Source organism: Apteryx mantelli, chromosome Z (assembly GCF_036417845.1).
Source record: "Apteryx mantelli isolate bAptMan1 chromosome Z, bAptMan1.hap1, whole genome shotgun sequence".
Taxonomy (NCBI): Eukaryota; Metazoa; Chordata; class Aves; order Apterygiformes; family Apterygidae; genus Apteryx; species Apteryx mantelli.
In genome coordinates, this window is record NC_090020.1 from 77,438,721 (window position 1) to 77,463,628 (window position 24,908).

General features: G+C 45.6%; 1 protein-coding gene across 4 annotated transcripts in view; it reads left to right on the forward strand.

Moving 5' to 3' along the window:
- Positions 1 to 24,815, forward strand: part of FAM219A (family with sequence similarity 219 member A) — a 102,509-nt gene extending 77,694 nt beyond the window's left edge. For 2 of the 4 annotated variants that reach the window (XM_067315251.1, XM_067315253.1), the window contains exons 3-6: positions 9,024 to 9,126; positions 13,604 to 13,684; positions 14,057 to 14,111; positions 15,337 to 24,815. In XM_067315251.1, coding sequence (XP_067171352.1) covers positions 9,024 to 9,126; positions 13,604 to 13,684; positions 14,057 to 14,111; positions 15,337 to 15,495 — 398 coding nt within the window. In that variant the 3' untranslated portion in view covers positions 15,496 to 24,815. The remainder of the gene's footprint in view (positions 1 to 9,023; positions 9,127 to 13,603; positions 13,685 to 14,056; positions 14,112 to 15,336) is intronic. The other 2 variants (XR_010886823.1, XM_067315252.1) reach the window with 2 other exon arrangements.
- The last annotated feature ends 93 nt before the right edge of the window (positions 24,816 to 24,908 follow it).

Here is a 24,908-nt window from a genome sequence, read left to right on the forward strand (position 1 = left end):
AGAAGAAAAAAATACATTTAAATAAAACTGGTGCAATTTGTACCTTTCAGTTTTGACAGTGGTGGATGAGATCAGGCAGGGGACTGGGAGCCAAGAATCTCAGTTCTTTACTTCCCTGCTGCTATAGATACTTTAGGTAGCTTTAAGGTAAATCAGTTAACTGGTTTCTCCCATCACTAAAACATAGCTTCTTGTTTCACAGAGATGGTTCATGCTTATACCATGCCACCAAGTAAAATGCTCTTTGTAAATAGTAATAGTAACAGTAAATTCTTTTGCTGAAATTTTCTGTGCTAGGTAGCTAATCGCACTGGATGCCCTGCTCTCCTACATGTCAAAGCCCTGTCATGGATCTAAATAGAAAAATCGTTTCTTCCAATGATTATATGAAGGTCAGATGTATGAGTTTTGGGGCTGGAGCAGTGTGCCTAGGGCCCGGGGGCCTGCTGTCATCCGGGGCGTTAGCGTGCTGCTGGAACATAAAGCCACGTCTGGAGGCAGTTGTGGAGTAGGTAGATTACAGTTTTGATCAGGTCTGGAGCAATCATTTTCCTTTGCTCCTCTGTGCTAAGGAATACCGTGACACTGTAGTTCAGCGGCTGCTTTCTGAAGGGCAGCATGAGTAGTAAGATCAGCCTGGCCATAAAGAAACCTCTCTGGAACTTGTGCAGCCAGCATTTGAGATGAGAGCGTTTCCAGCCCCTTGTCTTCCCGAGAATTAGGCCCACATTGCTGTGCACGTAATGCACTGACTTCTTGTTGCAGTACCTTATATATATAGAGAGAGAGAATATATTCTATTTTCTATATTAGAAGTTAAGAGCTGCAGCCTCATTTGCTGCCAGAAGGATGCAAACATAGCCTTTGTATTCCGTGGATCTTATACCAGTTCTATGTCTGGTCAGACCTTCAGGGTAGCTTAAAACTACTCAAAACCCATCTGTGTTTGTGCCAGCTCTCAGCTGTGCCAAGGGGACAGAATAGCAGCCAGATCAGCAAAACATAAAGAAATGCAGCTACTGGGTGCTTAAAACACTGGTCCAAGAGGGACCTTTGAACACAGATTTGTATGCATGCTCTTGCTAATCAATTCTCACAATTAGACATAGTTCACTAATTTACCCAAGTGTGTCTGGGTCAGCAAAAATGAGGTACTTCAGCTAAAAATACTGTGGCTTACAGAACTGACCCAAGTTGGTAGCTGAATGACTTAGTAATCTAACCCTTGCTTATCTGAAGACTCTTTTCTGAAGCTGGGTAAAACAATCATATTTCCAATAGTCTGTTCTGAATAATTAACACTGGGGCTCAGTGCATATAATCTTTAAACTGGATTCCCTGTATTCAGAGCAGGGAGCTGGCCACAGGCAGATCCTTTTCATTCCTGCTACTCCTATTCAGTAAAAATCACTTTCTTTTGCCTTCTGATGCAGGGAGGCAGAGCCATCAGCTGTGCTAATATTACCCATGTAGTCCCAAATGCTCTCTCCAAATCTCTGCAGGGAGCGCAGCCCTCATCGGGATCAGCGTAGCCACAGTACACAGGATTCTTTTACTTTCCTTTCTATACAGCCCTCCTCAGTGTGCATGCAAAGCTCCTATTGATGGGCGCATTCAGGGGGAAGTGTACCCTGAAACCTCTCCAAGAAGTGACACAGTCCTAGCTGACAAATACTCTCTGTCAGAGGTGAAAGTTAGTGAGGGTTTCAGTGTTGACTGGATGCATGCTAATGTCCTGGAGCTAAATGATGCGGTGAGCTGAAACTGGGACTTGGGTTTGAAGTGGAAGTTGTAGTCAGCATTTCGTTCTTTCTCCCACCTTTTGCTCACGACTCTGTTGATCATTCAGCAGGATGTGAACTGACAGATTAATTTTATTTACTGTGTAATTTAAATTCTTGGCTTGCTTGAGAAGGTAGAATTCATCAGGGAATTGCTGCAGTCCTCAAACTCTGAAATGGTCTTGGCTGGCAGTGGGGGACACAGGGGCAAATAACTCCAAAAATCTCATCTCATTTCATAGATCTTGAAGTTGGAAAAATACAGTTCTGTCACATAGGATTCATTTCTCTTTGTCTTCCCACCGCATGAAATCCCATGGACCAACACCATACCGTCCCCGTAGCAGGAAGCTCTGTCTCCTTCTAGTCAGGCAGGCTCAAAAGCAATTGAGTTAGCGAGGTTCAGCTCGCGGCTCTCAGCAGACAGACAGGAGCAGCCAGTGCCTGCGTGCTTCCAGCCCACAGTGCAAAGGAAGCAAATCAGCCAAATCTGACTCTGAACGGCTTTTGTCGTCAGGCGGCTGCAAACGAGGAGGATGCGTGCAGTTGAGCACCATGGCTCAGCTAAGAGGCAATGGCATCCTACACCACAGTGCTGCCTCCACTCACAACCGTCTGACCATAGCTAGAGCCAGTATCTAGGGACAAATGGTAAGCACAGATTTGGGGGGGGGACACGTCTGGCCTCAGCATAGCTCTTCAACAATACACAGACTAATGTTTACCATGCTTCTGAGTTGTCTACTTAGTATTTGCAAAATAAGCAGCTCTGCAGGAGACTGAAGCATATCGCCATCCTTGCCATTTCTGCTTTTGGGCAGAATGTAGACAAAACCAACGCCACACATAGCAACATGCACAAAAGAAACTGTTCAGCATTTCATTTTTAAAAGACAGGAAAATGTTGTTAAAACTGGTTATGATTTCTTTAAAGACTGAAACCAAGAGGATTAATTGTAAGGATTTATTCAAGTCCAATTTTTTACATAGGCACATTCACATAAGTGCATTCTGCATCATATTCTCCATTACTTATCGTCCCTCATCATAAAGTAACTAGAGACATCCAGCCAACTCAACAGGTAACCATTTTAAATTACGTTGAGTAATACAGTATTGCTTGAACTCATTCTTTGGGGCTTGGTTAGGTCAGTATCTAACACCCAGCAATAAGCTGATCTTCCCCCGTGGCAATAAGAGGGGGAATTCAACCTCTGTCCTCTTAGATATGAGTTCCTCTAACTGAGTTTTTCTGCGGGAGGTGCTCTCCATTTGTCACCAGGCAGTTATTGCCTATTCTCTGACACATCCCAAATTAGCCAGGTGAAAGCACCCAAGGGCAGGAACCATTTGCCAAGTGCTTAGCATGCTGGGGCACCATCTTATTTGAGACCTTTGCATGCTGTTGTAGCATGAGACCATGGCCAAACAGGATGCAGGGCTGGACAAATTACGTGCCTGATCATGTCTGAAGCATCTATTTCCTTTGCTCCTTTATATTTAGGAGTTATTCCTGTCTTATTGAAAGCTCCTTGGGCTTTCCTGGTTGTTTTCCTGTCACCAGTAGAGCTTGCCTTGAAGAGCACTTGGAGCAGATGCTGAATGGGACAGCTGGGGTCAGGGAGAGAACAGGCTATTTTCACAGAATCAGAATCACAGAATCACTGAGGTTGGAAGGGACCTCTGGAGATCATCTAGTCCAACCCCCCTGCTCAAGCAGGGTCACCTAGAGCACATTGCACAGGATTGCGTCCAGGCGGCTTTTGAATATCTCCAGAGAAGGAGACTCCACAACCTCTCTGGGCAACCTGTTCCAGTGCTCTGTCACCCTCACAGTGAAAAAGTTTTTCCTCATGTTCAGATGGAAGCATCTGTGTTTCAGTTTGTGCCCGTTGCCTCGCGTCCTGTCGCTGGGCACCACTGAAAAGAGTCTGGCCCCATCCTCTTGACACCCTCCCTTCAGATACTTGTACACATTGATAAGATCTCCTCTCAGCCTTCTCTTCTCCAAGCTAAACAGGCCAAGCTCTCTCAGCCTTTCCTCATAAGAGAGATGCTCCAGTCCCCTAATCATCTTCGTGGCCCTTCGCTGGACTTGCTCCAGTAGTGCCACGTCCCTCTTGTACTGGGGAGCCCAGAACTGGACGCAGTACTCCAGATGTGGCCTCACCAGGGCTGAGTAGAGGGGGAGAATCACCTCCCTCGACCTGCTGGCAACACTCTTCCTGATGCAGCCCAGGATACCATTGGCCTTCTTGGCCACAAGGGCACATTGCTGCCTCATGCTTAGCTTGGTGTCCACCAGCACTCCCAGGTCCTTCTCCGCAGAGCTGCTTTCCAGCAGGTCAACCCCCAACCTGTACTGCTGCATGGGGTTATTCCTCCCCAGGTGCAGGACCCTGCACTTCCCTTTGTTGAATTTCATGAGGTTCCTCTCTGCCCACCTCTCCAGCCTGTCCAAGTCTCTTTGAATGGCAGCACAGCCCTCTGGTGTATCAGCCACTCCTCCCAGTTTTGTATCATCAGCAAACTTGCTGAGTGTGCACTCTGTACCTTCATCCAGGTCATTGGTGAAGAATTGATGAAGAAGCGTGAGGCTAGCACAAAGGCAGCAGCTTATTCGTCAAGTGGATTCATCTTCTTTCTTTAAAGCTTTTAGAGTTGTAAGGGGACAAAGTGCCTCAAAGATGGAGTGACAAGGTGGGCAGGAAAGGGGAGGTGAGATGTAATGGGGCGGTTGACAGGCCCTGCAGAAGGGCTGCCCCTCGTACTGTTCAGAACAGTGCGGTGGTGCCAGAATGATCCTGGACACACACACACACACACACACATTCATGCATGCACACATGCACACACATGCTGCTCCATGTGTTCCCCTTCTGACACAATGTCCACAATTAGTGTAAGTGGAACTGGTGCAGACAAATCCCCCAGTGCATCAGGCTGAAAGCACTGTCTCTGTTTCTGTTCTCCGATCCTTCCACTGAAACAGAAGCTAATGGTGCTTGGCTCCACTCAAGTGTGGAGCCAGGTAGATTACCTGAACACAGCTACCCTGCTAATGATCAGGCAGGAACTTCAACTCCTAATTGAGCATACTTCTTAATGTCAGAAGCGCATGCAGGCTGCTTCATACCCTCCCAACTTCCTCTGCTCTATCGGGCTTCTTTGAGGAAGTGCCTGGCTATAAAATCAGTAAAAAGCTGCGAGGAACCTGGATTTGGGTAAAACTGTCTCTCCCCCAACTATACCAGCCCTGCCAATATTGCTAATGCCTGCCTGTTGGCTCTGCGAGCCATCACGTCTGTACTCACAGTGTGCTCAGTCACCCATAACTGCTTCATGGGAAGGGGATGACAAACCACATAGGTGTGAATTTTTAGCTAAATGCTATCATAATAAAAAGTATTTCAGCTAAGTGAAATGGAAGCTGAACAACTCATTTCAAACACTTGCAAATGGAATGTAAGGAGCATTAGCGGAGCTCTGCTATTATACTGCCCTTTTACTGCCAGCACTTAGTGATTTCTCTGAAATAGCTGGAGAACAAACAGCCTTGTTTCATTCTGGTTTCCATATCTCTAAGTCTCTGTCATTCACCTTGTATGTCTGCTATATCAGCTTTTTACTGATTGTCAGAGAGCAAACTCACAAGACATGACATAACCAGCCTCTGAAAATTACTGACTTCCATTCCTTCATTTGTTCTTGTATGTCGCATTTTCTCTGAATTTGGCAGGAGTGCCTGTTAACAACCCTTCCTCATTCTTCTGGTGCTTGAGAGTTGCCCAGAATTAGACAGTTTTATAGAGTTGGAATTGATTTTCCAACAAGCTGCATTGCCTTTTTGGAAGCTCGTTGCATGTACTGGAACATAGCGGGCAGCACAGACAGTCCCGGACATGGAGAGCCTTGTCATAACCAATGCCAGCAATTCCCAGGTGCTGAGGACAAGCTATGCCTATACCATCTGCTCAATGTCTCAAGCTAAGCAGTGGCCTTGAGGCTGCAGGAAACCTGTGGGAACAGAGATCTCTTCCAAGTCCAATGGGGAATACCTTCCTACTATATCGGACAGTCTAGGACGACTCAGAAGGAAAGTCCTAACAATGAGAATTGCCTAGACATTTAGTTTCCTGATTTCACACAAGGTTTAGTGGAGCTGGCTCAGTGAAGGGTTGTGATGTTGGTATTCATGCTCATTTGGGCATACCATCAGCCACCATGAGGCAGACTTAAAAGAAAGATGCTGTTTACTTGTCATGATTAGATTGTGGTCCCTTCTCTCACCTTCTCTTGACTGTGTTTGTTTATGTGTTTGATTGCAGCTTCTATGAAACTACTTTAATTTGTGAATTGACAGTTTTTTGTTAAAATGCTGGGCCCTGAAAGTAACATTTTCAGAAATGCCTAAATCAGTCACATTTCTAAAAGGGACTCAGGTACTTAGAGTTTGGGGTCCTGGCCTTCAAACAAAAGTCTGGGGGCCAAAACCAAAAGACTTTGAAGCCTGGGAAAGAGTTCACTGCCTAGAAATGGGGTTCACAAACTCCACCTGTGAAGCAGTAGGAAGCACCAAACAGAAAATGGGCCCCATTCTGATGCACCTGATTTTTCATGTTATGAGGCTGGAATTTATAACCCAGAGTTACTTCAGGAGATAGACACCTAAACAGTCCCTTGGGTGCAGGCAAATGGTGGCAGCAGTAGTTGTTCATAATACTCAGAAGACTCAGGTAGCCTCAATGCCTGAAGTGACCCATACCTATCTCCATCACCTTCCCAGAGCTTGTCCTAATACCCCAGGGCTGGGTACACCTCCCACTCCCTCCTGCAGCTCCTCACTTTTGGGCTCAGCATTCATAGCATCCAAGAGGGAGCTGAACTGTTGTCTCAGGCTTAAGAAATTTGTCTGGGGACACAGGCATGGATGTGACAATGGCATTATGTTCCTACAGTGTTTACATTGCTTTGGAAATGTTCACTCCAAGCCACTAAATAAGCAAAAGAAGGGGTTAAATAGGTAACATCATGTCATTCAGATCCACACACTGCGATAGCACTCCATAAGAACATGGAAGTAGTCGTCACAGGAAGACCTGTTGGAGAAAAGAGACACTTAGCTAATGTCCAGATTCATCAACCGAATGAGTAATCTGAATTGGAAAACAGCATTAGTGCTTGTACTGAGTAATCAATAGAAGGCAGAGAGTGCCAGTCCATTTAAAGGGCTCAGGCAGGCCTAACTGTCTTGACAGAAAATGAGACCCGTAACCTTGTTTTTGAGTCAGGTGCTTTTGTGAATTATACAGTCTCTTAAAGTATTGGCAGCTTGTCTCAAGGATGTGTATTTGTGGTCAGGGCTAGAGCTTTTGGTATAGATGGGTGGAAGTCTTTTTGCATTTAGGGTTGTAAACATTTACTTCCATAAAACCCTGCTTTATCCTGCTAGGTCTGAATAGCAAAATTCATGTGGCCTGCAAAATACCAGGCTTTTATTCTGGAGACAAAGATAACCAATGCATTTGCAAGTTACAGTCATGAGAAATTACCTTGATTTAAGGTTTTGACCTGTATCAGTCTCTTTGTAGCTCATGCCAGAGAGAATTATTAGCCTGATCCTTTTCCTGCCAATGTCAATGAGCATTTATTCGCCCCTGCTGTCAGCAGAAGCAGGACTGGGCATGGCTCGTATGAGTATGTACTCTTCTCTGCAGGTTCCTCAGCCATGCTCATCACCACAGCATCTAAGCATCTCCGCTGGTTATTTGTCTCTCAAAAAAAAGAAGGCTTTGAACATGTGTCCCCCTGCCCTTATCTTTGTGGAAAGGACAGAGTTTGCCCACCTTGGTCTTGCAAGCTTGCAGCTTTCCTAAGACAAGTAACAAGTGCTTTTCCCTCAAAGGGAAATAAAAAATTCTGCAGGAGGAAAAAAAAAAATATATATATATATATATATATAAACACATTTCACACACCACAGGGGAAGCAGAATCAAAACAAATTCACTATTCAGGTTCCCCAGGCAGCAGTCTGGTAAATCCCTGTTATTCAGGCATGGCACAAGAATAGTTTCCAACATTTTGTCACACTCTGGAGAACTGTATTTAACTGGGCCCTTTCCTTCCTCATTGGTCTCACACTGCTTTGCCCTGCAGGCCTCACCTGGCATTGCAGGATGAGGCTGGGGCAATTAGCTCAGCTTCTGTGGCTAGCTGCTAACTCAACCCAACTAATTTCCCCAAAGAAATAAGGAAGGAAATTGAACAAGAAAATTGAATATCAAAACAGACAGAAAAAAAGGTGAAGATACAAGGAGGTCATCCTTCATATTCTACCCATCTCCCATGCAGCTGTCTTGCACTCAGGGTAAGCTCTGTAAACCGCAGGAGAAAAAACACCCTGTACATCATTCGGTCTCTATTGTGTAAGATTTCCCGGGCGCAGGGCTTTTTAATGGTAGCCCATCGTACATGGGCTCCCATCCCTGCTGGAGGCAGGGTTGTGTTAGTACAACACAAAGACTGCAAATCCACAAAAGGCATAGGCTTTGGGGCTCTCAGACCTGAATTCTAGTTGTGTTCCTGGGACGAGAAGTTATTAAGAAGAAATAGTCTCTCCTCAATGAAAAGCTAATTTAAATCCCTTCTTGCAGTGAACACCAAAAAAACCTCCACATACTGTCAGTTTTAAGGGTACATCTCACTGGCAACTAGAACATGCTCTGAAAATTAAACAAATTATACGCTGTTTGAAAATACAGCTGCAAAATGTTTCACTCCTTTTTTTTAAAGTAAGAAATAAAGCCCCCAAGATTCAATGTGAGATAAAAAAGGAAGATATGCTGGGGACATCACAGGCTGCCAGGAGGAGAAACAGGGAAGGCAACAACATTTTCTGCTATAGGGTACAGGGTCAGGGTATGTTAGCCTGAGCCTGGTGCCAGGCTTATGTTGCTGCAGGACTTCTGGACCCATCATGGCTCGTGTCCAGCTAGACAGAGAGCTCTCGGGTCTGTGTGCATCCACCCATGTTCACATGCCCCTAGTCACCTTGGAGGGAATGGGGCACAGCTCAGCCAGCCTTTGCGGTGTCCCTGCCTGGGAGATGGAAAGCTCTGGTCCCTGGCTATTAATTCTGCCATGCCTTTCAGCTCTGTCAAATCGGGGTTTCTGCAGCTGTATGGTGGCCAGTCAGGCTGTTGCCCTAATTCTGCTTTTCCCCTTTGTATCCCGTATGCAGAGAAACAGAGGGAGTTGGCTCGGAAAGGCTCTCTGAAGAACGGCAACATGGGAAGCCCAGTTAATCAGCAGCCCAAGAAGAACAACGTGATGGCACGAACAAGGTAAAGAACTGGAAGAGCACTCCGCTGTGCTCTACGCTGCCATCCCTAGTGGCCTTACGATGAGGCAAGGACGATGTTCACTGCCATTCGCCAGTCGCCAAACACACTGCAAGTGCAGCGATGGCCCTTCCCAGAGCTGGCGGGCCCAAATGCTCTGTGCTGTGCTGCATGTCGTCCCCAGGAAGAGGCAGGGACAGCTGGGCTCAGGACCAGTCCAAGGATAAATAAAGGACCAGTGACAATACAGCCTGCAGGGAGACAGAGGCAGCCCAGCCAGGACCTAGGCAGGGGTTCGATCTGGTTGTCTTGCATGTTTTGAGTAGTCTCACATCCCACATAATCCTACCAGCAGGAGAATGTGCAGTACTTCTTCATGTAACAGCAAACTGCTTTAGAGCTTAGTTCTGACTTGGCTGCTTTTATCCCAGTAGTTCTTCTGTTCTGTTTTGAAAATGACCCCTTCCCCATACTGACTGACTTAACGAAGGCTTGTGAATAATACATCTCTGTGTGCTTTGCTGTACATCTCCCTCCCCTGCACTTTGAACAGCGTGGTCATACTTTGCTGGAGCTGCTTTGGCACATCTCTGTTTGACAGTATCAGACTGTGCTACAAACCACTGGAAACAAAAAAGTTCTTGGCTGAAATTAGCCTGTTTCGATTTTTTTCCAAGCAAGCTTCAGTACAACAGCATATCACTTACCTGCATTCAAGAGGCAGGAACCCCCCTGAGTCCACAGGAGGGCACACTTTGCACGCTATAGGAAAGGTGGCAATTTTTGATAGAGGTCCTCACTTAAAATGACAGCAGAATCTGCGTGAAAGCTGGATGTTTATTGATGAATGAGAAAGTTGCATGGTTTACCATACATTAAGTAGAACTGGAGCTGCAGGTCAGAGCCTCTCTGTATGCAACACATCCAACAGATGAGGTTCCTTGTTCAAAATAATTCCCAAAACCCACAGTAGCAGTTATAAATCATGCCAAGACTTTGTCAAGTTTTATTTGTAAGTCCCTGTGATGTTGGTGGAATATGCCACATTGCACACTGCTCTGTGTTTGGAAGTTGAGGCCATATAAAGGAGCCAGGCCCTTACTGGCAGTAAGAAATTCAGCAAATGCAAGCAACTCACAGCTGGGTTTTCCATGCCCACTGCTCCTCATTGTCTTCCAAATACAAGCTGGATACAGGACAAAGACTTGGATTCTTTTGGCTGTAGGCTGCACACTAGCTTCCCAAGAGGAATGATGGCAGATTTGCTGCTTGAGAGATTTAGAAACACTGAAATTAGCAGACAGAGGTGGTAAGGGGAAGAAGGTGAGATGAATACAGGGCCTACCTGTAAAATTCATGACTTCTCTCAGGAGAGGCTGCTGTTTAAGAGCTGCAGATAGAAAGAAGAGTGATTTGGATGGGGAGAGGCAAAGCAGTGACGCCCACAGACAAAAGCTTTAGAACAGCCAGTTCAATTTTATTGCATTTGTGAATACCTGAACACTGTTGAAGGGACTTGTGGACCCCTCCACAACTGAGTTAAGTCTGCTGTCAATAGACTTGTTTTTCTTAGTTACTCTTCACAGAGCTTTTAGAAGCGTCCCTTGGGATCCCAAAGCAGATGTTTGCAGGCGTTGCTTTAGTAGCAGATGTAGCCAAGCTCCGTTGTTCCCATGCGGCTGGGAGATGTCTGGCACAGTGCCTCGCTGGTCTGTCTCTTCACCCCCCAGCTCCCTTGGCTTTCTGTGAGCCAAGCAGCACCATGGGCAGAGCCCTAGCAGTACCACAGAATGGTTTGGTCTGACTTGCCATGGACACCCCAACCCCAGGAAGACAGAAATGCCTACAAACTTGTTCAAATAGCTTGTTTTCACAACACAAAGGTTACAGTCCAATGGGAAATACTCCAATGGAAGTGCAACATGTCCAGGCTTGTAGTTGCTTTTTAAGTCTGATCTGTTGGCTTCCTCTAGTCTCTGCAGGAGGAAAAAAAGCCAAAACCATTTTTAACTTTTTAATGGTCTGTCTTTCTCATCAAGTATCTTTTCTTTTATTCAGGCAATCCGCATTGCCTCTCCTTGCCCCCACTCCACCCCCTCCTCCTTTCCTGAGTTTTGGTTCCTCTGTATTATCTGTCTGAACTCCTGACATCTGGCCTCTAGTACCAGGTTGCCTTCACCATTCTGTCTCCTCCTGGTGTGAGGGCACAGCCAGCCTCAAGGTTGAAAGGATCTGGATGCATAATGTGCCCAGCCCTCCTAAGACCGAATTAAATGTGAACAAGACTGGTGTGATGCTGGCACACTCACTACGAGCCCAGGCAGAGCCCACGACACCATCCGCACCACTTCCACGCAGCCAGATATTAGACTGCTGACAGAAATACTAGCATCGGTATAGCCCTTTGCAAGCTTGGCATCTGCCCACTAGGAACTGATCTGGGAGAACAGCTCATTTCATGTAGACCAGCAACGGGATGTTGTTAAGTGATCAACAGTCTCTCCTGTAGCTAACTGGTAGCGTTCATCCCTTTGCCTCTATCAGATCACGTTCCGGACTCTGACCCATGTTTTTCTATTACAATTGATTGACTGTCATCTTCTCTCTGTAGTTCACTCTGAGCATAAGCTAAACTCGGATTTTGTCATAACATATTTCATGTTAGGTAACTGAAAACATCAAGACAAGAAGCTCATACTAAATCACCTGCAGATGAAAGCAGGTATGACTGAAACCCAGCTTTGTTGTAAGGACAGTGGGAAGCAAAAATAAGGACAGTTAGGATGTAAGGGAAAGACTTGGATCAGGGACAAAGATAGTATCACACTTTCTGTCTGTTGCAGAAAAATTAGAGTTCTGCATGGTTAAGAAAAAAGTCATTTCTCAACAAAAAGATACAGTGATTTTTTTAATCAAGTGAATTGCACCAAAAAGGGCTCCTCTCCCAGATTTCCTGATACTGATTTGTTTATTCAAGACACAGTAACAACTGCCAGTGAACATATTTGGAGGTGTGACTTAAAAACCAGAGAGTGAGCATGGAAGTCAGTACCTCTGACATCTCTCCAGGCAGGCTGCCTCTGCCAGATCGCAGCTTCAATTGCTGGTTCCAGACATCTTTGCTTCTTGACTTCCTTCCTAATTGCTTTAGGCTTAGAAGGATTCTCTGAATGCGGTGGGAATGGTATTGAATTTTGTAAGGGGATCCCATTTTCTACAGTTCTCTGGTGCTGGAGGTTGGAAATTATGTATCAGCTTTAAAATTAAACTTTTAATCTTCAGTTTCAATGAGCACAGTAAGAAAATGCAACCAGGCATGAGCCTGTATGCCTGCTTTGATGTAACTTTTGGTATATTCTACTCTCCTTGAGCTTTGCCAGTCTTCAGTGCCTGGCATGCCTTTATATAAATTGTAACAAACAGCTTCCTAAAATTTTCTGGGCAGAAGCTGAAGAGCATTGCAGCTGATTAGAGAGTGGTTGGAGCATGGATGGGATGAATTAACATCTTCAGGCTTATATTTCCCAAACTCTTAGTGAAGCCCTTCTGCACTGTTGTGTGTCATTAAAGACCAGTTCTTCATTTAGAAGAAAATCTGAGTTAATCCACTGAACAAGGAGATATTCATCCTACTCTTATTGTTCCCACCCCCTGAACACAGACTCTTGCTCCATTTTCCCATTTTGTTTGATCTTATTTTAAATATGAACCAAAGTCCTTGTGCAGTTTTGTACATGAAAGAAGAGTTCTGTGTTGTGAACTGGATACCATTGTATTAATGTATTTTTCTTTTCCTAGAAGCTCTCAGGTCTATATTCCATTACATTACTCTCTCAGGCAATTAAAGGTGCAAACTTATAGTTAGCCTTTGTAATGCTTCTGATGAACTGAAAGTCATTATAAAATAATGGGATTTAAAAAGTGCTAATCTGACTGGGCTCTTATGCTGCACCCGCCAGCTCATATTTCTCATATTACTAAATTTAGGAGTAACAGCTCAGAAGTGTTCTGTTGTGGGGGCTGGGTAGGATCTCAGACCAAATGGCCAAATCCCTGATTTTGAATAGCAGGAGTACCAAGCCACTACCTTCCCCTAGCCTCCCTCTCCCATTTACTTATTGACTAGTGTCACTTACTCATTGCTAGAAAACACAAAACAAAAATGAGCAATCTGGTATGACAAGCAATGCTAGCTGAGCAGGTTCACAAGAATGAAGCACAGTGTCCCAACTGTTTTGTCTTCCAGAAAAGAATGTGTTCCCAAGGCATGTTCAGCATTCATTCTTGTGAAGTTGCCCTGAGCTAGCCAGAGACACAACTTACTTCCTCTGAATTGTACCAATTTAAAGTCTTCACCAGTGAGGGTGGACTTGTGAAAAAATGAAACAGGGAAAGCCTCACTCTCATGTGACTCTGCCCTAGACTATGTATGGTACTGAGCTTTATTGTGTGGTTAATGGGCAACATTTAATTATTTCAGGCTCGTCGTTCCCAATAAAGGCTATTCATCATTAGATCAAAGTCCAGATGAAAAGCCACTGGTAGCCCTGGATACGGACAGGTATGTAAAGTGTTAATAAGATGATATATGTTACAGTGCAAGCAGGTTTTTGTGCTAGAGTGTAACATTGAAGCTAACTCCTCCTCGGACTTCTGCTGAAACCATTCTTGCAGACCACTCGCACTCTTCCTTGCTGTGCCCTTGGGCATACACTCTAACTGGTCTCTGTGTGTAACAAGGAGGAAGAGATGTAAGTTAAGAGCACTTTTATGAAAAGGTGTGAGGTTCACAGATGAAAGTTGCTATCCAAACCGCCTTGGTATAACTTATCTGTGCCTGAAGGACAGCTTCATGGCACAAGATAGGACTAACCAAGGAATACAAATCTCTTTAATTGTTTCCTTCTTCGCTGTATGTTGTTCTTCCCTGCAGTGATGATGACTTTGACATGTCCAGATATTCCTCTTCGGGATACTCATCAGCTGAGGTGAGTTATACTCTCTCCTGCCATGCTTGCCACGGATGCTAATATTAGAGCAGACAGAAATGGCTTAGAGTAGCCTTGTGCAGCCAGAAATGGCTGCACAGGCAATTTGGCAGTGGTGTAAACTATGTGAATCTGGAAGGGGTTGTGGCAGAAACTGTGTCATGTTTCTTTCTTCCTCAGTGATCTAGTTGGCTCCCTTCCCTCACTGCTGTAGCACAGGCACAAGTTTGCCCGCTGTCTGTTTTCACGGCTACCTTTAGCTTTGCTCGAGCTTTTCCCAATTCTGCTCAGGCCTGCAGTGTTGGCCCATGATGTGCAAAAGCATCAACTTGCCTGTCATGGCAGCTCAGCAACCGTCTACCTGCCAAGGACACAAACAGGGGCTCTGTGGGCATGCTGTTGTTTCCAGTTCCTGTGGGGATCAGGGTCACCCAATGTATGTTTACTTGGAGCAGACAGAAATTTCAGAGAGGACTTGCGATCATGACCTCTTACCCTTTCAAGGAGAAAAGGCAGGAAGTTAAGGCTTGTTAATCCCTCTGTATTGTCTCTGAATATATTCCCAAGCCCTTTAGCGAATTAGTTGCTCAGCCTCTGGCTGCTGTTTCTACAGGATCTGATTTTACATCCAGGATGCTGAGCAGCCATTCTGCACACAAGCCACTGGGAACTCTTCCCCCTTGCATCCCTTCTTTGGGCAAAACACCTTTGAAACTTTGAGAAACAGCCAAGAGCAGAGACCAGATCAAATGATCTGGCCATCTCTGGGCCCTCACACAAAGCGTTGTGCTAAACAGCACTTGAATCTGAATCTACAAAGAACCAAGTACTACCAGCAGTGACTTTACCCCCTTTCAGCTACTACAGTGCCCTAGACTGGTGGGAGGGGCTGTCCTGCTGCAAGTCTGTTTATTATCAGTACTATTACATTACTTTAAATGAGGACTCATCTTCATGGAAACAGTGTTCCAAAATAAAATAGCATATTAACTTCAAGAACTGCAGCTGCTCTGGAATGTCTCACTCTGTAGATGTTCCTATTCTGGAAGAAGTGAGAACAACAGAAGGCAGTCCTCATCTGTGTTCAAAACCTGGGACTTTCTTGTCAGTGGGACAGTTGCTAATGATAGGGAAAAGTATTCCAGAATAAGTGAGCTCCCTGCACTTCTGACCTGTCAGAAGGAAGAAGTCTCAAGTATTTGACTGTTTGTCTCTTTGTCTGTAGCAGATCAACCAAGACTTGAACATCCAGCTGCTAAAGGATGGGTACCGGTTAGATGAGATCCCAGACGATGAGGACCTCGACCTAATCCCCCCTAAATCGGTCAACCCTACCTGCATGTGTTGCCAAGCCACCTCCTCCACCGCCTGTCACATCCAGTAGTGAGGCCGGCAGGCTGTGATCAGTGCTTTCCACTATAACTGTAAAACTTAACAGCCATTGCTTCCTCCTATGGTAGGACGTGCACCTCTTTGTGTTCATGGAGCCAGGAGAAACCAAAAAATCCATTTTATGATTGGTTGATAAGTTATTTTAAGCTATGGTTGAACAAAGCAGAAGTTGCTCAAAGTGACAGGCAGTGCCTAGCAGAACTGACTGGTCTGGAGAATGAATGCAGAAGGGCCCAAAGATACCTCCTTGGTAGGCACTGGAGATGGTTTGTAAGGTGTCTGTTCCAGAATGGGAAGGATCAGATGGGGCTCCAGTTAATCCTACCCAAAAAAACCAAACCGTTTGCAAGATCAGGGTTGAATCTGAGATTCCAGGGATTTTTAACCATGGGAGGAGGTCAGTTCTTAATTCATTCACTAAACCTGATCAGTTTGTGTCAACCAAAATTATTCCATAATCAAGGCACAGGAATGGGAACGGAGCAGGGCATCCAATATTATGGCAGGTCTAGCCAGGACTAACATAACACAATTCTTTCACTTGCAAAGAGAACAAGTAGGTGGCATTTCACTCCGAGTCAGTACTAGCTAGAGCTGTCATGTTGCATACCAATGCAATCTACCCTTAGTTCCATGTTAAATTATCATCAATCAGATCAGATTCAATCTGCAATCCATCCATGCTCTTCTGGGATTCAGTCCTTGCCTGAGAATACCATACTCATGAGTTCAGTCCAGTCACATTTACTGATTTCAGCCTATACTTAATTCCTGTGAAACCCATATGCTTCCAAAAATGTTAAACTTTGTTCAAATAAGAAAAAATGAGCCCTGCACCGAAACAGGACAAGACCTGTATACTCTGAAGGTCAATATGGAAAAAGCTAGTTGAAGAAAGCACATTTTTATGGGACTCAGCCGTTGATATTCTCTTGACACTGAGTCTTTTCGTGCCTACAGAAGAGATTCGTTAACACTGAAGGCATCTGTGTGGTGGTGTCAGACATTAGCAGAGTTTTCAGCAACAAAGGGATTATGAACAGATTCAGCTCAAAAAAAGCCATGAGAGGAAACTGCTGTTTATCCCACCTCTGCCCTCTTCTGAACCAAGTTTTGTTTGTGTTAGAACTGTCCTATGTAGGGAACGATTGTGTTTATTTGGTGCTGGAATAATCAAGAAACCTGGTGGTAAAATAGGTTGCTGGACTGAATTGCCAGTTCATCAACCATTTGCTTTTAATGCAAATTCATTTCTGGAATTAGGAAATGTGTTCTCTCTCTGGTCAGTCTTTAACTGTTGGCTTCAGAATACCTAGGACTCAGGTTATGGTTGGGCTGGCATTTTTCCCTGACATGAAATCCTTTGACACAGACACAACTGTGTGTTTTCTTGCTCTTTCAGGAAGAAGGACTGCCCACCTTGCTTCTGTGCTTGCTTTAGATCCTGTTGAAGGCAAGAAGTGAGGACAATTCTAAGTTTCCCATGCAAATTTCCTCTCAAAATTCCTCTGCATCACAAGAAAGAGCCTGAATTCCACCCCTGAAGTGCAGCTCCTCTATTTGAAATTTGCACATAGTGAGTTGAGTCTTTAAGAAGTCCTCTTAGTGATTAGGAGAACACTTATTTTTAAACATCATGGGTTTTTAATTCTGTGCAATGCAAGGCATGGTATTGTCCATGGCATGATTAAAAGATCAGGCATACAGGAACCCGTGGGCTTTATTACTCAGTAGTTGGCTGTGGCCAACTGCTAAAGCTGCGTTTGCCCCCCTCCATAAAACGGGGGCCTTGCTGTCTCCCAGGGAACAGAGAGGATTGGGCAGTGTTGTTTACTAAGCATATCTGCCTCCCCATGCAAGAGGGCTAGTTAATTTGCCAACTCCTGTAGGAAGAGAATGCTCCTTAGCTGAATTTCTCCCCCTTCGTAATCACATGGTAACGCTGAGAGGGAATATTTCCAAAATGTTTCTTAAGCAGCACAAACCATCAGGTTCCCAATTCTTTGCTTCTTCCTTTGTGTGCCTGCTTTTCTCTCCAATGCTGGCTCAGGTGTGAGATTAGCAAGTTGACTGGAGGGAGGAGAAGAGGTCTCGCAACACAGGCTAGGGAGAAAAGATAAAAGGGGAAAAAACCTTCCTTAAGGAGTCTTTTTCTTAAGTGTGGAATCTGGTCAAAACTTAACAGAAATCCCATGGTCAAATCAAATCCTACAGGACATGGCCAAGTCTCTTTAAATGTTCATTGTCCTAAAGCAGGGTTGTGCAATTCAGCATTGGTATCACGCAACTTTCTTGTCATATTTATCCTCCTGGGTCAGTGTTTGTCCCTTCCAGCCAGGCTGCACAAACTCGACCTTCCCCAGAGCCTTTGCCCCAGAGCTTAGAGCATTTTGGCGTACCTGCTAGAGCAATGAGGCATCTTGCTTACAAGGGTGAACCTTGGCAGATTGCAGGTCCCACAGGTCTCCGTCACACTATCTCTGTGTTCAGGCAAAGATGGAGCGAGACATGCTGAGACTGAGTCTTCCAAGGCTACATCTCCCCTTTGAAGGACAGACCTCCCCTAATAACCTTTGCCCAGTGCAGCACTACGAAGTCCTTTTATTGCCCCTATTGCTGGTTCTGGTTTTTGCCTGCCACGTGCCCTGAAGCAACCCTACAACCCTGCAGTTGCCCCCAACCCTTTGCACTGTGTGATAAGCACCTGCTTTCAGCATAACCCTTTAGGGTCCCTGGGAGAAAACTATGCTTTTGCTTATAGGACTGAAAGAGATGAGTTTAAGTATTAGCTACACCCAGTGCTTCCCCCAAATACAGACAGAAGCACAAGCCAAGTGTTTTTTCCTGCTCACAGAAGGAGTTGGTTGCACAAATAGCTGGTTTGGCATGATAGTACAGGACCATAAAATGGCAATTTTTTGGCTTCTCCTCTCTATGCTTTGTGTTCATATATTTTACTAGGGGAATAAAGTAGAAAGGGTGGGGAAAAGTAGTTACCTGTGTAGGGTTGTTATCAGGAAGGCTGAATGAATTAAGGCAATGCACATGTGGCTATCACAGAAAATTGACCACTAACCCTTCTGAACTGTAGCCCCTTAAGCAGGTTGTGACCATGGGGGATGTTTGTTGGCTCACTGTGGAATACGATGGACAACCCGGCAGGACGTATTAACTGCAAATTGGGTTGACTTTCCCTGTCTGGTCTCATGTTCAGACCTTTACTTCAGCTGGAAAGTTTTTCTTGTGCCCTCAGTGGAGGTTAAGCTGTGGTGACTCTCCCTGGGAAGGTGTCTAGATACGTCGCCATTCTGTCACTGCTCTCCTTAGACCAGTCTGTGCTGCCATGGCCCAGAGAAGGCAAGAGTGAAGAGCGCAGCCCTGTCTGTCTGTCTTAGTATTATAAAGCCCTGAAGTCTGCAGAGCTTCTGGGCATTCTTCTGGCTGCAGATTGCTTGCAAGAAATCAAATCATTCCTTGTTCCAGTCTTTGCACTAAACCAGATGATCTTCTCAGACCCCATTTTCAGTTCAAAGCCCTGCAGAATACCAAGGGGAGGAGCACAACAGAGCATGAAAGGCTGCATCACCATCCATCTAAATTACAGTGCAAATAGGATAACTTCTTATATTGACACCAGCACCTCCACAAAAGAATTTGCATTTGATGCCCCCTAAAGCCAGGCTGTGTTTTTGTTAAGACGTGTATAATTTTAGTCACCAAATTGCCTGAGTGTAAGCAAATCCTTTCCTTTTATCACATGTTAATTCTGCCCTTGAACGTGAGCTGGCTTTGGACTGCAAGGTCTCAGCACTCAACTCTTGCCTCTCCTGTCAGTCTGTAAACTCCCCATTTCCAGATACCTGTACTCAAAGAAGGCTGAGGGTGAATATCTTGGTGTTGAGGGAGGTCTCTAGGTAGCATGGTCTAGTCTGCTTTTCTGATGGTTTTATTATAGGATTTGTCTGGAAGAAGGCTGATGTCCAGACAGCTATCCTAAAGGCTCATCCGATAAGATATCTTATCAAATGTATCTTGATGCCAATCTTTGGAAGAGCACTGGATCGTTTCTGACATTTCTGCATGCCTGCACCCAACGTGTATGTTTGGCCGTTGGGTCAGCTATGCTTGTTTGGTTGTCTTGCCTGCAGATGCTTTGCAGCTGCAAAAGCAGGTGGCCAAGCCTGCTGCTGGACTTCAGAAGGGACTTCAGGAAGCTGTGCTCCCCCACGGACAGGATGGACTGGGCTGCTTCTAGTTTGGCTCTCCAGCTCCTTTCCCGGAAAGAGGCGCCTGCTCTGCTCAGTTGTGTTGGCTGACACATTTGTGTGAAATCCTGAGCAGAATCCTTCCCTCTCCATACAGACTGTCCTTAGACTGGCCTGCAAGCTGTACAAAGGAGTGCAGGAGGCTTGGAAAGTACAGCACCCTGTTTGTGACTGAACAGAAACAAGAAGATGCTTTTAAAGAAAGGAAGGACCCAGCTGGGCACCAGATGGGATGACAGAAAGAGAAAAACAAGCAGTAACTGGAAAGGCTGCCAAGTGCTGCCTTGGCCTAGGGCAGATCCCAGTTGTCCAAGTTAATCTATCTCAGTACAATGCTGATACCAGCAGAGAGCAAAGCTCGCTTTCAGATGGACACACCAGAAACAGTGTTCCCAAGCTTGCACCACAGCCAGAATACTACTGCAGAGTCTGCTGGACTGTTAGAGCACAGAAATGCGATCTGGGGTCCCTTTCTGCTATTGGTACATGGTACATTTGCTGTAACCTCAGGCAAGTCACATCCCTGCTCCATATCCATTCCCTTCTGCAGCGTGAGGGAGAAACCTGCCTTCCCAGAATGCTAACACCACCCTGCATGGATGTTGCTAAGTGTGTGGCAGGCACCATTGGTAAGATAGCTCTGCAAGCAAGATGCAAAAAGGATCCTGTAAAAGTGTGACAGATATTTTCAAAGTACTACAAAGAACAGCAACACAGCCCTCCCTCCCTCTGTTTACTCACTTCTGATGTTTCTTGCATGTGCCAGAAGGCTGCAGGGTGGAGGTTGATAAAGAGATTTAACAGCTTTGGGGGCAGATGTTTGGCAAGGATTTGTTTCCCAATTATTTGGCAGCTGGCTTTTGCACAGCTGGCTTCCCAATCTGCACGCTGCCAGAAGGAACATGTAAAGAAGATTTGGTGGCCCAATAGCACCATCCCCTGCTAGCAGAGTTAAGGAACTTAAGAGTGCAAGTGGATTTACAATTGGGATAGTCGGTACTAATGGGAAGGAGGAGAGCATTAAAGGACTCATTTGTGATATTTCCAGGGCAGTTTCACGCTCTTATTTTTTAACATCTATGTAGTGATTTGATAGTATAAACAAGCAGTTTTCCCTGGGCTCTTCTTTTACTTTCCTTTCTTCCTTCAAGCGCACCTGGGATATGGCCACTCTTACCTAGAATGAGATAGGCTTTGTGATCTGATCGCTGCTTGGCTCAGCAAGCACAAGCCATCATGAATTTACCCTGGCCTTGACCTTGATTGCCCTTTAGAGCTGACTCTTCACAGCACCCTTCCTGTCGACTTTCATGTCTTAAAAGAAACATCTGCATAGATGGGAAAGCACACAGCAGAAGCGCAGCTGGATTGCAGTACTGAGGCTACTGGGAAGGCATGGGAAGATGTTCATTTTAAGGTGCTTTTCAGCTTCTAGGAGAAAGTGGCATCCTTGTCACTTCCTTTTAAGGCTTTCCTGTGCAAGGGATTGCTCCAAACTTTGAACTGCATCTTCTCAGACAAACCTGCCTGTGTTACAGAGCCACACACACCCTGAAGCAGAAGGCCCAGCAGCTTAGCATAAAGGAAGAGTTGTGACCTGGGATCAGCTACAAGAGATTAATGCCAGACTGATAGGGTGCAGGATTCTCACGGGAGCTGGCACCCGCATTTTAACTCCCTATCTTGTACAGCTGAGCTGTTGCATTGAGGGAAGCCTCCAAAAAATTACAGCCACATCCCCTCCTTCGGCCCCCTTGGCACCGGTAGCAGTGCTAAGATCACAGCAGCTAAATGCAGTCTGGCTGAGTGCTCCTCTGACAGTTTGCTGGGAAGGCAAAGGCCAAGGGCTAATTGAGGTTACCCAGAGCAGAGCACAGTGGCCCATGCAAGCAGTGAGCTCAGAAATCGCGTGGGAAACCACATCGCGGAGCTGCACTGACACTGGCAGCACTGCTTGCAGCTTTCCCCTGCAGCCACAGAGAGCAGCTCTTCCCACTGCTTCCCAGACCCAACTGCCAGCAGAAACTGGTGATGGGTCTGAGCCTTTCTTTCCCTCAAAAAAGCTGCTTCAGCAAAAGATGACTTTGCCATTGGTAGAAGTGTGTCTCGCTGATTGTGCCTGGTCCAGGAAGCAGCTATTTCCATAGTAGCAAGTTGTGATATAAGCAGTGGGATTACATCAGGGAGGGGAAGATACAAAGAAGGCCTCATTAGAATGTGACTGCCTCAAACGCATAACTGGATGCCAGCCCAGTAGGTACCAGGAAAAGAAAAGGCCACAAAAAAGCCATGCTGAGATAAGTCCCAATACCTGTGGAAATGTTTGCCCCCTGGAGCAGCATTTCTCCCCTAGTTGCCCACTCAGCTGCCCGGAGTGAGTTCACCTGGAAACACAGCTATCCACCCTGGCTACCCTCTCACATCTGGGTTGGGCAGCTTCCAAAAAAGCTGGGACTCCATTTGTTACCTGTCCTCCTGAAACCCGCGTGATTTGGGAGGCACAAAGTTTGTTGAGAGATGTAATACAGATCCACAGACAGAGCTGGAAAAATTGGGCAAGCTGTCTTCACAACAGCCCTTCTGGTTTCTATCATCTTGCTCTCCTTCCCGAGCTCATAGATTTCTCTGCTCAGTTTCCTGCATGGAAAAGCTGCCAGTGACAGCAGATATGTCCGGCTTCTAGCCACCTCTGTCCAGAAACAAATCAAAGGCAAACATCAGACCAGCAGGAGATCCAACAAACATGACAGTGGGTTAGCTACAGAGCAGACCTGGATTTCTCTTCAAACACCTCAGTGGCCCAAGGGTGCTGGGGAAGGTTGTGTGGTTGGAGGTTAGCCAGACTAGTATAAAACCTCTGTCTCTGATCCAGCAAGCCGAGCTGACCAGCTTCACCTTTCCAGGGTCAACATTGCAGGAGGTCTGAATCCAGATCCATGCTCAGGGATCCAAGGCCTGCCTCTCAGTAGTCCAGGTGCTACCTTCATGGGTCCGAGACCCGTGGCAGAGGTGGGGTGGGAGGTCTGTCGGCCGTCCCTTTGCTGCACAGGGCAGCACACTGTAAGGCAAGCAGAAGCATTGGTAGGACTGTAGTTCTGCAGAAAGAATCTTGCCGATGATGAAGTCTTTGCAGGAGAGAAAATTCAGAAAGATTTTTTTCCCCTTTTTGCACATTTTTAACCATTTTTACTCCTTTCACTGGGGTTATTGAAGCCTCAGTTTAATAAAGAAGGAAATGAATCACCATTAAATAGCTTTCTAAAGGTTTCTGAAAGCAGGCGCCACTTGCATGCAGAGACGGTCTGTGTCTAACACGCTACTTCCAGACCTCATTTTGCATCCCATAGATGAGTCACCTTGTGTGCTGTGCGGGGACTGGGGTGGGAGAATCAACGCTGACCATCATGCCAAACAGCTACAGCTTTCCAAGCAAAACCAAAAGAAGAATCAGACAGAGAAGGGGGGAAAGCAGCAGCAGCAACAATAAAAGTATAACTAGTTGTCACAGGTAAACTTCGGTATCCGTGTCCAGTGGTTAGTTCTAGAATCGCAAGCCTTGTTATATTGCACACGTCCTCCTTTCACTCCTCTTTTCTCAAAGCAGCCATTGTCTGTCTTTTTTCCCCCGTGAACTAAGGATGAGCAGCAGAGGCAGTTGCACCAAAATGGCTCTCAGCCCAGTTCTGCATCCCTCTCTCCCACCCAAACCCAAGCCAGTACGGACAATTGTTGGCCATCGCAAGTCGTAATTTTTAGTAACTCCACTTGGATTTCTTTCCTTGTGTACCATAGCTTCCTCCACGAATACTCTAGCAGGGCAGTACGGGAGGCTTTTGTCGTGTCCCAAGAAGCTTCTTTGCCCCCTGGCAGCACCTTGCAGACATGCACCTTACTGGGAATGTACTGGGTCAATGTTGGTGAGATCTGGCACTGCCCGTCTTGCGTATGTGGCAGCTGATGGGAATCCACCAGGGGAAACTGGCAGGAAGTGGTTACTATCCCTTTTCTTTTCTTTTTGGAGGGAGAGGAGGATTTTTTTTAGCATTACGATTATTGTCCACCTCCCAGTGGCCAAGTTATGGGCTGCATTAATATTTGGGGTTGACTGGCTGTCCAGGCAGTCATGGAGCTTCACACTAACTTTCACAGCTAATGCCATGGCTGTATCCAGAGCCTGGATGCAGATTGGGTTTCTCCCTTACTGCAAAGAGCTGGCTGTGCTTTCAGCAGTGTCACTGGCCCCAGTTCACAATTACTGGCAGACAGGTCTGGATCAAATTTGAACTTCCGTTTTGTGTCCTCAGCTTGAAGAAAACGAAACCCAAGTAAATGTTTCCAAGGTCTCCTTTCACCATGCGGTATGTGGTGCCTCAGGGGAGGGGATGGCAGGAGGCATTTGTGGGTCACTGGAAGCGAGATCCTTTTTGGTTGTATTTAATGAAAATGCCTTTCAGGTGGAGAGACCTCCCAACCTTTGCGTAAATCTCAGAGCAGGAGATGTGTTTTTGGCTGTCCTTGCATATAGTGAAACATAGCTGAAACAGCCAAATGCAAAGTAGAGTTAAACATAGGATTTGACCTGAATAACCTTTTAATTAGGAAGATAAATTTGTTGTAGCTTGACCTTAGTCCATGTTAGGAACCTGCTAATCATTTGACATGCAGAGTGTATTAATGCCGCACTTAACTTGGCCATTGGTTTTATTATCTGGTTTGGGGGTGTTTTTTCACTCCTGAAGCATCAATTTGCATCTGGTAAAGGTTTTAGTTTTTCTTTCCCATTCAGAACATGTAGCACACTGTTGTACTTCTGTTCCCGTCCGCGTAGAGTATTGCCTTAAACAGATCAGTTGTGTTGTGGTTTGTTTTGGGTTGTTTTTTTTCTACCATCAGTTTTATGCATTAATTTATTTAAAAATGTGTTTTTTTGAAAAACATGAAACATGTATAATATTTTTTTTAACATTTCCATTGCAGTATTTATCATTGTTACTGGTTGTGTGTAGTGTAACAGAACTAATGATATTAAAAAGCATACATATGAAAACTGGCCTGCCAGCCTTTGTCATTGGAGCGGACCGAAAGGAGGGATGAGAGGATACAAACTGCAGCTTTTCATGTGAGGCCCCAGCAGTCGCTG